The following is a 16884-nucleotide window of genomic DNA, read 5'->3' as shown; positions in this document are numbered from 1 at the left end:
TGCATTCTTTATTTACAGACTTGTAGGTTGCTAATGTTTTTGTGATATGGAGTGACTGTCCCTGTTCAAATGCCACACAAAGCTGATTCTTCATCGCAGTGCTAATGAAATCCTGCCTTAATTAAATATCTTCATGTAGTTTTCCTGGCTTAGAGGGTTTTTGTGAGTGGTTATCACAAGGCGGTATGAAAAGGAGCTGGGGTGTTTGTCTAGTAGATTGTGCTAATGTAACCGAGACAGAACACATATGCATTGGCTCATACGCAGCTTTCATATTTCATATTGACTGGTACAAAGGTTTTATCTGATTATGCAAGAGTACTACATATAATCAAATGTTTTAAGATATAATGTTTTGGGATTTTGATGTTTCAGTCATATTTAACACTTTTTCTGCAAATAAAGGAAACTAAAAAATTAAAACGTCGGTTACTTGTTGCAGCTTAATGGGACACAAAGTCATTATGGTGTCTTAAACGTGTATATCACTGTGCAAATGCATGTTAGAATTCATCAGATTCCCCTACTATGTACCTGTATTTTGTGCCCACCCAACTTAACTAATTGTCATTCAGCCGTACACATCTCCTGCTCAGGGGTGCTATACTTTTGTGTGAGGTCCAGTGGGGTAATTGCACAATGGAGGGTGTTGTACACAACTCTGGAGCTGCAGCTTTTCCTAAAGATGCAATGGAGCGTCTCTCTAAATATTGTGACAGTGGACTATAGAGTATTTTTTTGTCTTCCAGGGAAAAGAACAGAATGTCAGCCGGATAATACAAGCTCTGAGTAACTTCCTAGCTGCTTTACCCAGAGAGAACCTGAAAAGAGTTTCACGTATTGGAATCTCCGGACAAATGCATGGAGTTGTGTTCTGGAAAGCAAATCAAGGTTTACCGTTTGAGTGATACGAGTACAAACTATTAGGCATTCAGTACAAGACATTCTAGTGCCATGATAAGTACTTGATACAGTGTCAGGCAGTGAATTTCCTCTTGTGTTAAGAGCTGTAGCACACCCAAAATATTTATTTATCAAGTATTTGGTGCAAAGTGAAGCCAACCTACAAATAACACATTGCTCAGTGATATGCAGTGCTAACAAAGGAAAACTTTAATATCCCTTTCAAATTATTTTCTTCCCCTTGTAAATGTATAGATCTGTTCCAGAATCTTTTCTCCCCGAGGGTGTTCAGCCAAATAAATCTGCTTCTAGTGTACATGATTGGCATACTCACTGCCGGCAAACACCAGCATCGGCTTGCATGAGTTCCAAAGGGTCTAATGACTTCCCCTTCTGCATATACAAAAAGCATTCCCATTTACTACAAGTGACTTCCCATTTTTGGTGATGAATGCATGTTTGAGGTACTTTAGTATGTTAGTATGGATCCTTTGTCAATGATACAGATAAGGAATTTAAACTGTCCCTTTAAAAGCTGTTAGTGAGACTTGGGTTAACAATGTGAGCCTAGAGTAGGTGTGTGTGTGCTAAAGGTTTTAGAGTAGAAGTGTATTCTAAATTTATAGTAACTAGCCTGGAGAACAGTTGCTACCACAGTTACCACAAGAGGTCCACCTTTAGAGACAGCAAAGTTGGTGTTGAAGTACCAGTACTATCTGTGCAATGTTTCCACGGTATACATTAAGCTAGTTGATGTGGAAGGAAATTATAATGGTTTTATATAGTGCCATCAAATTCCGAAGCACTGTACAAATCCCCTTTTTTAAAATTGTATTAATAAAAAATGTAATTTATAAACATGGTATAAAAACTGTTTATTTTTTTTGGCGGGGGGTAGGATTGTTAAATGAACAACTCATACTACAGTGTATTGATTTACCTACTTATTTATTACTAATTGTAAAGCTTCTCACCGCCCAACACTGAGAAATGGTTCAGACGTTTCAGTGCCAAAGGTGTTCTTGATGGTGGTGGAGGACCTTTGGAAGCTGGAGTCCAATGCCAACAGGCCTCAAATACTAGAGGACAGATAGTTTCCTTGGACAAACAAGTCACTGACCCATCACAAGGCGTTCACGTGAGAAATCTTCAACCATTATGTAGCGAATGCGTTTCGAAGAGTGTGACACTCACGGTGAATGAGGTGTAAAGGAAGAATCTGCTTAAAGGGACATTAAAATCTCCCATGCTGTCCCACCAATGAAACATATATTACTTTAAAGTGCATTCTACAGCTGTGGGAAATAAAAGGCATTCTGTGTGCTCCATTGAAATCGGTGGGAATGCTTTCTGTCTGTGTATACAGAATTGATCACCCTGGAAATCTCATGAGAGCCAGTGGTGGAGCTGACTGGCAAACAGACCTCTACTGCAGCTCCCTCGTGGCCGAGGTGGCCTTGCCCACTCCCTCAGCTATTATCCTCCTGCAACAAAGGTGTGTATATTATGACACATAAATTGTTGGGGGAGTATGTAGTCCATACAATCCAAGACATACATAGTCACGTATATCTCAATTAAAACTGGAAAAGGAGCTAGTATCCTTACCTTTTAGCTATGATCAACTCACTGATACAATGATGTCATACTTTTACCTGTTCTCATGAAAATAGTGCTACATGTGTGGATTTATGCACAAAGACATAGAAATTGCAATGTTCGTTCTTTCCTTATATTACAGCCAATAAACTGAGCCTTTATCTTGATGTCCCATTGCTGCCTCCTTAAGGTGCATCTGTTCTACTGGGAAGTTCTTTGCATCTGGCACAGTGAATTCTAGCTTCTAAACTTGTAGTTACTTATTCTTTTTTATTTAATAGTATCATTCCATTAAAAACAAACAAAAAACATTTTAATAGACTAGTTATCCCATTTAATTTTTCTGCCTCAGAAGCCTAAATATTTTTTTAAAAGAAGTTGAAGTCATGCTATATTGCCCTAAAAACTAAATGGGGGTATGCTACATTTCTTTTCCTACACCTCCAAGACAGCCTAGTTTACCTTAAAGAAATAGAATTTATTTTACATAGAAGCAAAACTACATGGCTGCTCCTAACCTTTTGTATTCTTTTTAAAGGCTGCCACTGGATAAACAGTGGAGATTTAAGAATTTTTGAGCCGAGAGAAGCCAGTCACCTTGTTACCTGGGAAGATGGCCGTTGCACCACTGAGTTCCTGTCTTCTTTGCCTCAACCACACTCACATCTCTCTTTGGCGACTGGTTTTGGGTGCGCGACTATCTTCTGGTATTTACAAAACAGGTACCTTTATTTCTTTTGCTTTTTGATTAAAGGGCATATATTTTTCTAAAGTTACTATTTTAAGTTTTCTGAGTTTCTAAATCTTAGAAATGTATTTATGTAAAAATCAAAGCCTATGCTTACAAATGTTATCTGTTATCTAGAACCTAGAACCCATCAAAATTTGGCTGACCTCTCGTTGACCAATACAGTAATAAATAAGGGTCTTTTCAGTTAAAAGGGGCCAGCACTGCCCTTCTTACAAGAGAAAGAGAACCTCACATAATCTGTAGTAATATCAGGGAATGTTAACTCTATATGTCTTTTTTTGTATATATCTTTGCATTTACCTGTTCATTTTTAGGGTTAATTTATTGTGGTTACATGCCGGTAGGTACAAATTGCTTTCTTCCTGAGGTTGGTGTTCCTTAGAGAATGTCCTGTTGGACTGAATCCCCTAAGTTGCTATAACGGTTAAATACTAGACACTTCTGTCTTTCATAGATAAAACTGCATATAACGATCAAAGCCATTATTACTCCCTTGATAACACTTTTTAAAAGTGCTATATATTTTTTGTTTACAGCTGCTCAGCTCATTGAGGTTAAAGATGAATGATTCATGTCTGTAGCCATGCATATTTAATATGAGCTGAGACCCTAATCTATTAGCTGTACAGCATTAGATTTATCACTGACCGCAAAAACACTATATGATGGAAAAGCATTTTGGATAAATAGGCCACAAGTAAGAAAATCATTTGTTAACGTAAAAAGAAATTATGTATAATAATTATGTCTAATTATGGAAATATCCTGAAAAGGGTAATATATTGTAAAAAGGCTGAAATGCTTCTTTGGCATGTCATAGGCTAGTTTAAAGGGACAGTTTAGTGTCCCTGACACCCACCCTATAGTAAAATGCATATTAATGTACTCTGTGGATAGGAAAAAACAAAACAAAAGATGTTACCTGACACAGAGGAGGTGGCCCTGCTAAAGCAGCTGTCCTCCTCCTCTATGGTCCCATTGCTTTTGCCACTGGGTTGACTACTTGAAGTCAGAGGGGGTTCTTTCCACTCCTGCGCACAGCGGTGAGAACAGACCCCCTGCCCACAGTGTTCTCAAAGCCAGCACTGGAGCTGACTTACAGTAAGTATTGGGGCACCTAACCATTACAGCAACAGGGACTTTTATAACATCACATTCTAAATACATAGTCATTCATATGTAGTTGGATCCACCTTTGCTGCCATAACAGCTTTCATTCTTCTGGGAAGGCAATCTCTGTTCCAGTTCATCCCAGATGTGTTTGATAGGGTTGAGGTTAGGGTTCTGTGTGGCCAAGTTCTTGCACACCAAATTCATCCAACCGTGTCTGTATGGACCTTGCTTTTATGCGCCGGGGCACAGTCATGCTGGAATGGAAAAGGGCCTTCCCCAAACTGTTCCCACAATGTTGGAAGCATAGCATTGTCCAAAATGTCTTGGTATGCTGAAGCAATAAGATCTTCCTTCACTGGAAGTAAGAGTTCTCCTGGCATCAGCCAAACCCGGACTCGCCCATCAGACTGCCGCACAGAGAAGCTAGATTCATCACTCCACAGAATAGGTTTCCACTGCACCAGAGTCCTGTGGTGGTGTTCTTTACACCACTTGATCCGACGCTTGGCATTATACTTGGTGATGTGAGGTTTGCATGCAGCTGCTCGGCCATGAAAACTCATTCCACAAAGCTCCCAACGCACGGTTTTTGTGCTGAACGGAATAGAATCAGCAGATTCTTGGCGACTTTTATACACAATGAGCCTCAGTGGCTGAGTTGCTGCTGTTTCTAAACGCTTCCAACTTACAATAATACCACTTGCAGTTGACCGCGGAATATCTAGCAGGGATGACATTTCATGAACTAACATATTGCAAAGGTGGCATCCTATCACAGTACCACGCTAGAATTCACTGAGCTCTTCAGAACGACCTTTTTTTCTCACAAATGTTTGTAAATGCAGACTGCATGGCTAGGTACTTTTGTACACCTGTGCAATGGGTCTAATTGAAGCACAATCTCATGCATTTGCAAAATAGACAATACCGCTGTCGTATGCATTAAAGTGCAGATAATGGCCGGAGTGTCCCTTTAAAGGTTGAACCAATTTTCTTTTAGCTTGTTTGTTTTCTTTGTCGTGTTTGCTTTATGTGCAGTTCGAATGACTATTGTTTCACTTGTCTATTTCATTTTTATGCAGTTCGGTAACATTTACATGAAATCATTTTATTTCTAGTAAGCTTATTTTTCACGATATGTGATGTATTATCATCTGCACAAATTTTCTTTAAAAGTACTGTCCCACATACACCAGACATTGATTGTACTCTTTAGTATTTTAGGCATATAAATCTTATCTGTCATTTTATTCTTTCCAGGTTATATGGTAACAACCACTCTTAGCCTTATTCGTGCCATGAAAAATTGTCAATAAGGAGCATTTTTACATTAAAGAAATATTTCCAGGAATAGTTTGGGCATTCAGCAATAATACAAATTGTTTGTAATGCTGCAGTATATTAGAAAGTTGAAAAATGATTCAGCGTGTGTTTGTGTTTCTCCAATTTTATGTTATTTCCCTTTAATCATTTAATGTTTCACTTTTCAAAGTAAAACATTCAAATTATCTTTGAGTTATTATTGATATAGCTTTTTTTAAACAGGAAAGATTTCCTTCAGTGTTACGATGCTGCAGGTACCATTCAGGACTATGTTGTTTCAATGCTATGTGGACTTGAAAGGCCTAAAATGTCTGTCCAGAATGCTGCTAGCTGGGGATATTTTAACACCAGGACCAAAACTTGGAACGTTGACTTGTAAGTTCTCATTCTGTTACGTTCCTGTATTTATTTTGTATATGTTTCTGTATTCATATGTGACAGTTAACACATCTTGCGCCTGTGGTGCTCTAGAAGGTGCCTTACCCGTTTCCCTTGCTCTGTGTTTCCATATTGAGAAGAAGAGGCACTATTTGTGATTTTGGGGTCCAAGGGGAAAGCACAAACTTTAGTTCATTACAGAACTGTACCAAAGGTGAGGCACTTGTCTCCGGCTTAGCTGTGAGGGGGCGCCTGATGCTCAATGAGCAGTTGCAGGACCACCGATCTCCCTCTAACCAGCCCAACATTAACAGAGAGCAAGGTCTGTCAATTGAAACCTTGACTTCTGTGCTCCTTATCACTGTATACCCAAACTTATCCTCTCCTTTTTTTTTTATAAAAAAAAGATGTTTTTTATGCAGCTGAATAAATGTGTAATTTATAAAAAAAAATGAATTCTATTATAGCACCATTTTGAAGTCCAAATTAGATGGTTATATCTTTGTCATGTTCCAGATTAGAAGCCTCAGGATTTCCCATAGTTTTGCTTCCTGATATTGAGGATTCTGGATGTATAGCTGGGAAGTTGTCTTGTGAATGGTGTGGTATCTCACACGGGACAGAAGTCGGAGTCGCCTTGGGAGATTTTCAGTGTTCCGTTTATTCTTCTGCTTCTGAGAGCACAGATGCAGGTAGGAATATCATGCTTATATCATGTCCTACTGGTATGTTTACAAATGTAGTATGTAGTAGTGTATTGTAAAATGTAAGTACTGTTCATGTTTATATGCTTCTTTTTATTCAGTTTAAAGGCATGTTAGTATATATGACCAGATACCCACAATGTATATACTTGTTATCGAGATGCAAAATATTTACCTTCCGGGTTTTTTGGAAGAGCTTTCAGAAGTATCAGCTTCCTTTTGTCCACAGCCATACTAAACAGAACGATAAAACTCCCTTTACAGCCCCAGTCTCTACCCAATCTGCACTAGACAAAGCATTGACCTTAAAAACAATCATCTAAAGACACTGTTGGCTACATTAAATTATACAGGAACAAGATTACTACAACGAATATAACATAACTACCGAGAACACCCCTCAAACTTGTCAATGGAATATCAATCATAGAACAGACCAATTTCTAACTGGGACTAACCATATAACATATGTAAACACACAGGTAATAGCAGTAGCTTTCAACACAGAGTTCATAAAAACTGAAATCTATTACTCTTGAACACACTTTCAAAAATGACTAAATGTTATTCCAAAATATAAAGGTACCACCACATTCTTCAGTGGCTTTTTTCATTCATACCAGTGAACTGGCACTGTCGTTTGTTTTGAATACTTGTATAAAATGTTAAGTTAAAATGGGCAGACTAGGTAGGCCGAATCGTTCTTCTCTGCCGTTCTTATCTGTTTGTATGAAATGCACTTCCACAAGAATATTAAACTTTAGAATAAACTGCATTTGCGGACATTTTCCTTAAAAACCACCGCTTTGCTTGTTTACTCTTAAAAGTAGTGTAAAATAAATATAAGAATTGCTTGTGTTTGGATCTTAAAAAAAAATCAGTTTCCCATTATGATGTTTTTTTTTGTTGTTTTTTCCCAATCAATCTTTGAATCAAGTCCTTAATGTAAGCACATCGGCACAGCTGACATTTTCCATGCCAGAAGGTTTCCAGCCAGAAGACGTCCCTCGCTCTGGAGAAGCTGTAGCATATTTTCCCTACTTTAATAATCGTTACCTAGCAGTGGCAGCATCTTTGAATGGAGGAAATGTAGTTGCATCATTTGTTGCAATGTTGTCCCAATGGATTTCTGACTTAGGTAAGAAGCATAGTGAATTTCAGTAGTCCTGTATTAGTTTGTACTACCCAGCTCTCCAAGCCTGAGTGGCCTACCCACATCCGGCCTTCCTTGTAAGAAGGATTATTATTATTTATTTATTTTAGATAGCGCCATGAAATTCCGTAGTGCTGTGCAATGGGCAGACAGGACATAAGAAGTGGTATGTAACATAACACATTGACTTAAAGAGACAACAGGTGAGGAAGACCCTGCTCAAACGAGCTTACAGTCTAGAGGGATTTAGGGTGTATCACACAATAGGTGATACTAGTGTAAGTATTGCATTAGAGTGACTAGGAGAGGTGAGCTAAGGGAATATGTTATAGTGCAGTATTATAAGCGTCCTTAAAGAAGTGGGTCTTGAGGGATTTTTTGAAGGACCGAAGGCAGGGGGAGAGACAGATAGACCGGGGGAGGGCATTCCAGAGGATAGGGCCAGCCCTTGAGAAATCTTGTGCATGAGAGCTAGAAATCAGAGGAGAGGATAGAAGGAGATCATTGGAAGAGCGGAGAGACCGGTTAGGAGACCAGCTAAGACAGAGTTACAGTAATCAAGACGGGAGATAATCAGGGATTGGACAAGAGCCTATGTGGCATGCTGTGTTAGGAAGTGATGGATGCAGGCAATGTTTTTAAGATGGAGACGACAGTTTTTAGAGACAGACTGAATGTAGGGGGGTGAACGAAAGGTCGGAGTCAAGGGTGACACCAAGACAGCGTGCATGAGTAGACGGGGAGATGATGGCACCATTAACAATGATAAGTCTGATCCGCTGAAATGTTCCCACTGTTCCCATTGTGCATCCCAATTATTTTGAATAATGTGATAAATTATCAGACATTGTGTCTCACTGAACAATCCTGGAATCCGTATTTACTCATCTCACTGTACCCACTGCATCTATGCAATAAATAGAACCTTTTTAGTTAATTATTGATATTGCTGCCAAAATTGTGTCCAGTTTTCAGTTTTTAACTCAAGAGAAATATTGGCAGAAGTCAGTGATGCCATGAGTAATCTTACATTTTACAAATCAGGGATACCTCTAGGTAGTAAGTGCATAGGGAAAACAAAAGCCTTTGATTCATTAATTACATAAATCACATTTCTTAATGTTCCCAGCTTTGATCATATAATATAATCACATTGAAATATATATGAAACAAGCTGAATTCGCAGATTTTTATGTTTGTCTGTAGCCAAAAACATGATACTTCCACATCAGCACCAGGTGTACAATTTTTATTTCCTCTTGTCTAGAAAGGGCGCAAGGGACATAGACTAGTGTGTTTGCATCATTGTATAGATCATCCCTCTAAAACAGGGATCGACAAGTTTTGTTGGGATCTAGGAGCCAGCGAGTGTGTTAGTGTATGGCAAGGCTTGACAAACCTGGCTTCTAACACCATACAGTTACAGACGCAAGCAGAATAAAATGCACGTACCTAATAAATTCCCTACGCAAATTATTTGTCTAGTGCCACTTTCTAATGTAAGAATAAACAAGGGAAGTTTACTCGATTATAGCGTGCACATTATTTCCACACCTGGAAGCTCTTCAGATTTGGGGCTAGTCGCTCCCTTATCAGCTGCTAGTTCTGTCTAGGTTCACAAGACTAACCATGTCCCTTGAGAATATATATATATCCCCACCAATGTGTGTTGCTGGGAGCCCTGGGAGCTTCCCAGCTATGATACGTTGGTACAAGTACTGATGCGTTGGGTAAAAATAACTGAAAAGTCTTTTTTCTTCATTTTTTGTGATTACCCAGCACCACCCACAGGCTATATGTAGGGACTTTTTCTTATTTTTTTTGTGTCCGAAGGCTGAACTAAGGAGGTGCGTTTCTCATCCCTCTGGCATACAGAATTTAACTATATCGTTCTGTAAGGCTTTTTAGTAACACAATTAGTGGAATTACCATGTATATTGTATATTATCATGTGACTCTGATTTTTACTCTTTTGTTACATTTTCTAGTAGTTCCAATCAGAATACTCGGCGACAACAACCTTGACATTTTTTGTTTTGTTTGTCATAATGCCCAAAGGATTAGGCAAATCTGCAGATTCAAAAGCAAAATTGTTTTCTGTTACAAGAAAAACCCACAGGAATGCTTTTTACCATAAAACAGAAGAGAACAGAATTCAGTTGTTGTCTGCACAACACATCAGCTAAGGACTTCAGGAAATGACAAATGCCCTGAGATCAGTCTGCACTTATCTAATTGTGTTATTGTGTTATAGTTTACCAGTAGGGCTTGTTGTATTTTTGTATACAGAGGAAAAACTCTTTAGACATAGATGGCAAAGCTTTCTGGGTAGATAAAGATAAAACTGTATGTATATATACATACGAGACATTTGGTGCTATCTTTATTTTTTATGATATATTATTTTTCCACCCACAATGTCTCCACCACTGATGATCAGAAAAGACAATTTAATAACGGCCTGGACAAGGGTCGGGCTGGCCCAGAGGGTAGGGTCACAAATGCCCCGCTGGATTACAAAATTGTTTACGAAGCACCGGTAATAATTTTGGACCAGCTCGGCCATCTGGGGAAACAGGAAGGCAGCAGGGTCAAGTAATACGAGGTTACTTGGTAATAGCGATTCTGCTCACACATTGTGCAAGCAGCAGAAAGAAAGATGTGAGTGAGGTAAGGGATGATGGTGGGAGGGAGTGTAATGTATGTATGTATGTATGTATGTTAGGATGAGAGCATATGTATAAGTATGTGTGTAAGCATGAATGTGTGAGCATGTGTGTAAGCATGCGTGTGTAAGTGTGTTTTTACTAAAGTGTGTAAGTGTTTAAATATATATATATATATATATATATATATATATATATATATATATATATATGTGTGTGTGTCAGTGCGCATATGGAAGGGGGTGAATGAGCCTTACTTGTCCACCTGATCAGGAGAAATGTTAAAAAACAAAAAAAACAAAAATGATTCGCTCAGAGGTTTTTTTTGTTTTTTTTTGTTTTCTTGAGCCCCTCTGTAGCCTTCTCATTAGTCAACTATGGTATTACAGGCAGGCAACACGAGCCATTTACTTCTGTGTATTAGAGCTTTATAATTGTGTAAAAGATGCTCTGTGGATTCTTCACAATTAACTTGCACAATGATACATATATGCACACACTATCTCACAGAAGCCAAGGGCAAAATTTGGGAAGGAAGGCCAACCCAGTATTAACCCCTGCTGTGGGGGGCTCTCAGCAAGTCCATCAGCCTTCACCTCATGCTGCAGGGATGGCCAGGTTGTTGAAGGAGCACTTGCTCCCATCTGGTCACTGAGTTAGAAGATACCACCCCTACTTGACAGTCATAACTGCTTGGATAGCAAGCTTGTGATATTCTCATAACAGGGAACTCACCAAGTCCAGTGCCACTTTCCCTGCACTACAAATCTGCACAAAACATTTGTTTTTACTCCCCAAGGCAGAAATGGCTTTTAAAGAATTGGGACTAATTGGTTTTACTCAAATCTGCATCAAACCGTCTTTTTGTTTTTAACAAATTTTGTGATGATTGGTTTCATTTTGTCAGCACAAGGATTTTTAACTATTAACTAAAATGCTGTAACATTCATAAAAGTATCCACCAACAGCTTTGTTTCTTTTTTCTCTTCTCTGTTTTGTAGGTCTAAATATTCCCGACTCTGAAATATATGCCCAGGCGATTAAAGCTGCATTGTCTCAAAGTGAGACGTGTCTTACGGTTTGTCCAACACTCTTTGGTGAGAGACACACACCCAACAGCCACGCATCTGTGTCAAACATTGCTGCCACTGACCTTTCACTGGGTCATGTGACTAGAGCTCTCTGTCGCGGAATCATAAAAAACTTGCATGCTATGCTGCCTTCCCATCGACTTCAGGAATATGGGGTAAAAAGGATAATTGGAAGCGGCAGCGCACTGGCCCGAAATGAGGTGTTAAGGCAGGAAGTAGAGAAGATATTCCCATTCCCGTTGGTCTATGGAAATGATGTAGACTCAGCATTAGGTGCAGCCTTGGTGATGATAAAACAAAGGTAGAATTATTTCCTATAATCACAAAAATATTTTATAAATTTAAAATATTGATTTAGAAATAAAGTAATACAATGTAAATTACTAGTGTTTTATTACACCTCGTTTCCAAATCAGTCTCTTGGCTGCAAGAAAAAGACACTTTAATGAACAATATAATTCAGCATTTTAAGACCTACTGATTCATTCAATAAATGTATTTTACCAAATCCTATCGATAATTGTTCGTATATGTGAGATATATACTGTATGTATGTATGTATGTGTATATATATATATATATATATATATATATATATATATAAAATTCTCAGGCTGTTGGCATTCCCTGTTTCATTTCAACATTGAAATCAAATGATCAGCGGAGTAATTCCTGATGAAGAGCACATGAACATGACTTTGTTTTCCCAAATACAAATAACATGCCTGATGAAGGGACCTGAGAGGTCTTGAAAGCTTGCAATTCGCTCATTTAGTCAATAAAGGTATCATTCAAACTCCACTTGTCTCCTGTAATTCTACGGCTAACACGGTACCAACTCTCATCTTTTATCAAATACAAGTGGCAGATTCAGCCATATTTTTCAAGCTTGAACGGTCTTCTTAAGGTCACGCCACAGCGTCTCATTTGGATTCAAGTCAGGACTTTAGGCCATTCCAAAACCTTAATTTTGTTTATTTTTGAGCCATTCAGAGGTGGACTTGCCTGTGTGCTTCAGATCATTATCCTGATGCATAACCCAACTGTGTTTGAGTGCAGTTGGTAGAGAGCAGAATTCATGGTTCCATCAATTATGGCAAGTCTCCCAGGTCCTCCTAGGTGTTTGTTGATATTTGTTTTTATTGTGTTATTCATTGTGTTTGCTGGAGCCCCAGAGCCTTAGAGATGGCTTTGTAACCCTTTTCAAACTGAAAGATGTTAATGACTTTGTTTGTCATCTGTTCTTGAATTTCTTTATATTCGACTTGTATGTCTAATTGAACCACAAAATTTTAAGAACAAAAATATTATGGCACCTTATGGTTGACTCACGGAGTCTTCCAACGAAAGTTGTTATATGATGATTTTGTAAATTAAGTCTTTTTTTCTTTCCTGAAGTATTAAATGTCTGAATCTTACTTTGATTGCAATGGTGCATTTCCTGGCCTGAATACCAACTGAAAATATCTAATTTGTAAGACAGACACATGCTTTAGCCACTAATATTATTGTAATTTAAAGAGAGGAAAACATTTTCATCATTTTAAAATCCCTCTTATTGATTACAAGACCTTAAAAGGCACTTAGCCACCATAATTACTCTCAGTGGCCATGTGATATTAAACTAAAGATGTTTAGCTTTTCTCTGCAACCTAGTATGTGGTCAGCTACAATTTTCCCATATTTCCCCCTTTTTTTTTTACAAAAAACATTTTTCATAGCTTTTGTTTTTCATGGGAATTAATATACAGTTTTTAGGACCCACAAAATATCGATTCTGCTGAAAAGTTAGAAGACAGACAGCTACATTCAACAGCTATTATTTGAAAACGGCTAGTGAGTTTAGCCACAATTATTTCATAGGTGCTTGCCCATTGTGTTTTGAAGTCTTGATAGATTATTATTGTAACTCATACCATAAACTGAAAGAAACCTTTACAGCTCCAGGAGCCGAATTAAAATTCCCAGTTTATTGGTCAAGATAGCATCATATTGCGAAGGCCTTCTACATGCTGATAAAAGGTATTTTTTCATAATTTACTTGTTGTCATATATGAAACTACCATATAACTACTATATAGATTGTACACCAAATTTTTAGAAATTTTATATAAAACACTCTTTTGCTACTCTTAGAGGGAATTTGACAGATTTTCTTGAAGGTGATGACAGCTTATTTTCATCCAGCACAGCTTCCTGATCTCCAAGGTGGAGAATGGCGTTTACCGCTATCCCGTCCTTGCCGCTCACTACTCTTTTTCTACGTAAGGCTTCTACACCTCTAATGGAGACAGTCATGCATGACACAGCCTAGCTATGACTCATTCTTGTCCCCTTGCAGAGAAAGAATGGGAGACATTCAGGTGGGTTTAGCTACAATGTTGCCAGGTAGTAGTATTATGAAGTCTACTTCTATGTAAAGCTAAAGTAGAAAGTAATTTATACAAGGAGTCATGGGCTCATTATTGGCCTAAGGTAATTTATGAGCCAGGATTCCATTATTTATTGGGAACAGCTACATTTGGAAAAAAAATCTATGGAATAGCCCCATGATGCACAGTGCCAGAACCAGTCTGCCCTAAGGATGTAGTAGCAAAGAATATGGTATGAAAATTGTGTTGTGACAAATATGTAATAAAAACAGTCTCATCAACGATGGTTTGAACTTAGATTAAGTGAATTTTGAGGCTTGTCTTAAATTGCAATTTGATGTGAATGGCGAGCTTGAGCTGAGCTGTGGTGGTTGAGATGAACATTTCATTGTGGCTCCATTGCTGTCACCAGCTTGGCTCAACTTGTGTTATGGTTCTTATAACTAACCCAAACGTCCCATGAGCTTTTTGGCATGCCCAATTCTAAAACAAATGTGGGACTATCCTCTATTCTAAAAAAAACATATATTCAACAAATGCATTATTCTATGGTATTATCTTCCAGGGTAAACTTGGCCTCTTAAAAATGGTTAAACTATAATTTTTTTAGACACTCAGGGGGAAGGGATAATACTTCCTAATTTAAATGAAATATGGAGGACAGTTCCCATACTATCAAAACCACACTTCTTTGTTGTCATCACCTAAAAAGACATTGGTCAGAAAATCTTCACAGAATCGTACGTTACTAAATGTAGATTTCACATGTGTTCTGCTCCTCGTAAAAGCTCAGAAAACTCCTGGGAATTGTAGCTTCTACAGGATATTCTTCAGTCATCATATTATCAGTTTGCTGAGCATATCTGCTCTCGCAAAACATCAAAACGTTTACGAGTCCTCAAGAGAAGGCATTGCCCAGCCTCTTTAATCTGTTTCAGCAATAAAAGTCATTAGATAGCAGCCGGAACCAGATCACTGGTACAACGTTTCAAGCCATAGGAAATGTAGTAGACATTGAATCAGGTGAAGAGTCTCATCCAGGTTTCTGAACATGGGCAACATCTCTAAATGACATCAATTCAAAGAAAGGCTTAGCACCAAAACAAAATCCAGACTAAAACCACTCCAAGGTAATTAAGTTAATATATTTTTATATGTGTAGATATAACGTTGATATCAATTGCATGTTCAAAGTATTGATCATTGCCAATTAAAATTTGAGTCTAAAAGGGAGAACGGTCATGTTGTATATACAGTACAAAAAACATAGTATTTCCTCTGTATTAATGTCTGTTTATGGGTCATACTGCCCAAGTTTTATTATGAAAATATATGGTTAATTGTTTAAATGAAGCTATATATTATTTACATGTTTAATACGTACATAAGGCATTGCTTTTTAGATTTCAACACATTGTATTCACCACGTATTATAAATAGCATTTGAAATGAAATGTAGATGTAATTAGAACTAATTGGACGGTTTTATTGCTTGGTAGAAAAAACAACTTAGCATTCCATTGAAGAACAATAAAAGTCTCTGTATTAGGACTTCAATTTAGCATTTTAAAAATATTTCAACACAGCAACTATTTTCCCTTTATTTTTTATCTTCATGGTATCATGGAATGGAATGTCTGAGTAACAGAATTAAACTTAATAAAATGTATTACTCTAATCTTGTGAAGCACATTTATCATTGTAAAATGAATATACTGTAGGTATGGCTAAACAGTGACATCATATAGAGCCACCTTTTCAGTGGTCTAATTGTGACAGATATATTAAGAGTTTCAGTCAAAACAAGAGTTTATAATTCTTTGATATATATATTCGCAAAAAACACATGAACAATAGTACACTGTTGTCAGACACCATGAAAGGTTTATTACTGGCTTACCTGCCCCTTATGCCCTTTTTTTTACTAATGGTACTAATTTGGGGGGGGGCCTTTTACTATTAGAAAAAATTAAATGTTTTCATGTTTTAGTGTCTAATACCTTTCTCAGAGGTGATAACCAGTTCTTCTTCCTAATAAATAAGCCAACCCTGGTGATACAGTTTGATGGTAAATGCTTTTAATGTCCTGTACCCCCAGGAGCAGGATGTATTGGCTGAGATAAGAAGGATGCAACTGATCAAACTCATGAGTTTTGTGAACTAGCGTGTGCTTAACACGTGGACAAGTATGAATTAAATCAAGAGGATGGCAAATGCAATAAATAATTAACTAAAACAAACTATGCAATATACTATTGAACATTGATTGAACAGGCATATACAGGTTTCATAATCATCCACAATTGGATGGAATACGATATCGTGAAACTTTATATTATCTATGCAGTAGATTGTGTGCTCCAGAAATCAGCATTGCCATATGTTGACATATTTGTTTTCTATATACCAAAGAATATGTTTGGAGGAGCTGTACATTTCAAATATTTAATATTACTATACTTTAAGAAGTATTGGGGTGCTCTTGCAGAAAGGGATGGTCTGGCCCTGTAGGGAGTGAGCAATTCTATCATTGCTCACCAAAAAGGAACTGTGGATACTCCAGACTACTTCAAAGGCTGAGGCTAAAGAAATTCCAAGGCAAGGATTATACCACCTAAATGCACATCTTGGGGCTAACTGAAGAAGCCCATATTACATAGTGCTGCCAAAGAAATCTTTAAGGCGAGGATTATATCGCCCAAGCGTATACTTTGGGCCTAGTGTATGACCTTTGGCCTATCTGACTACATGCTCTGGTATTGATTGTCAACGTTCTCAGTCGCCAGCATTCTTTTTTCTTGATTGCCCCAGACACGGTTTTCTCATTCTCT

The 16884-nt window shown here is 37.8% G+C and overlaps 1 protein-coding gene across 1 annotated transcript; it reads left to right on the top strand.

The window, feature by feature from the left end:
* The first annotated feature begins 639 nt into the window (after window positions 1–639).
* LOC128473586 (sedoheptulokinase-like) lies at window positions 640–12176 on the top strand. Its single transcript, XM_053455842.1, has 7 exons — window positions 640–651; window positions 750–891; window positions 3041–3224; window positions 5912–6064; window positions 6584–6759; window positions 7709–7909; window positions 11592–12176. The coding sequence occupies exons 1-7, from the start codon at window positions 640–642 to the stop codon at window positions 11984–11986; spliced, it is 1263 nt and encodes a 420-aa protein (XP_053311817.1). The 3' UTR covers window positions 11987–12176.
* The last annotated feature ends 4708 nt before the right edge of the window (window positions 12177–16884 follow it).

Source organism: Spea bombifrons, chromosome 2, assembly GCF_027358695.1.
Source record: "Spea bombifrons isolate aSpeBom1 chromosome 2, aSpeBom1.2.pri, whole genome shotgun sequence".
NCBI classification, from domain to species: Eukaryota; Metazoa; Chordata; class Amphibia; order Anura; family Pelobatidae; genus Spea; species Spea bombifrons.
Note: the sequence above shows the minus strand (reverse complement) of the source record. Positions and strands in the feature narration are given on the sequence as shown.

Bases quoted from the DNA above. Each gene is read 5' to 3' on its own strand.
- LOC128473586 (XM_053455842.1), top strand. The intron at 892-3,040 runs GTTTACCGTTTG...TTCTTTTTAAAG, and splicing joins GTTCTGGAAAGCAAATCAAG to GCTGCCACTGGATAAACAGT. The intron at 6,760-7,708 runs GTAGGAATATCA...CTTTGAATCAAG, and splicing joins TTCTGAGAGCACAGATGCAG to TCCTTAATGTAAGCACATCG.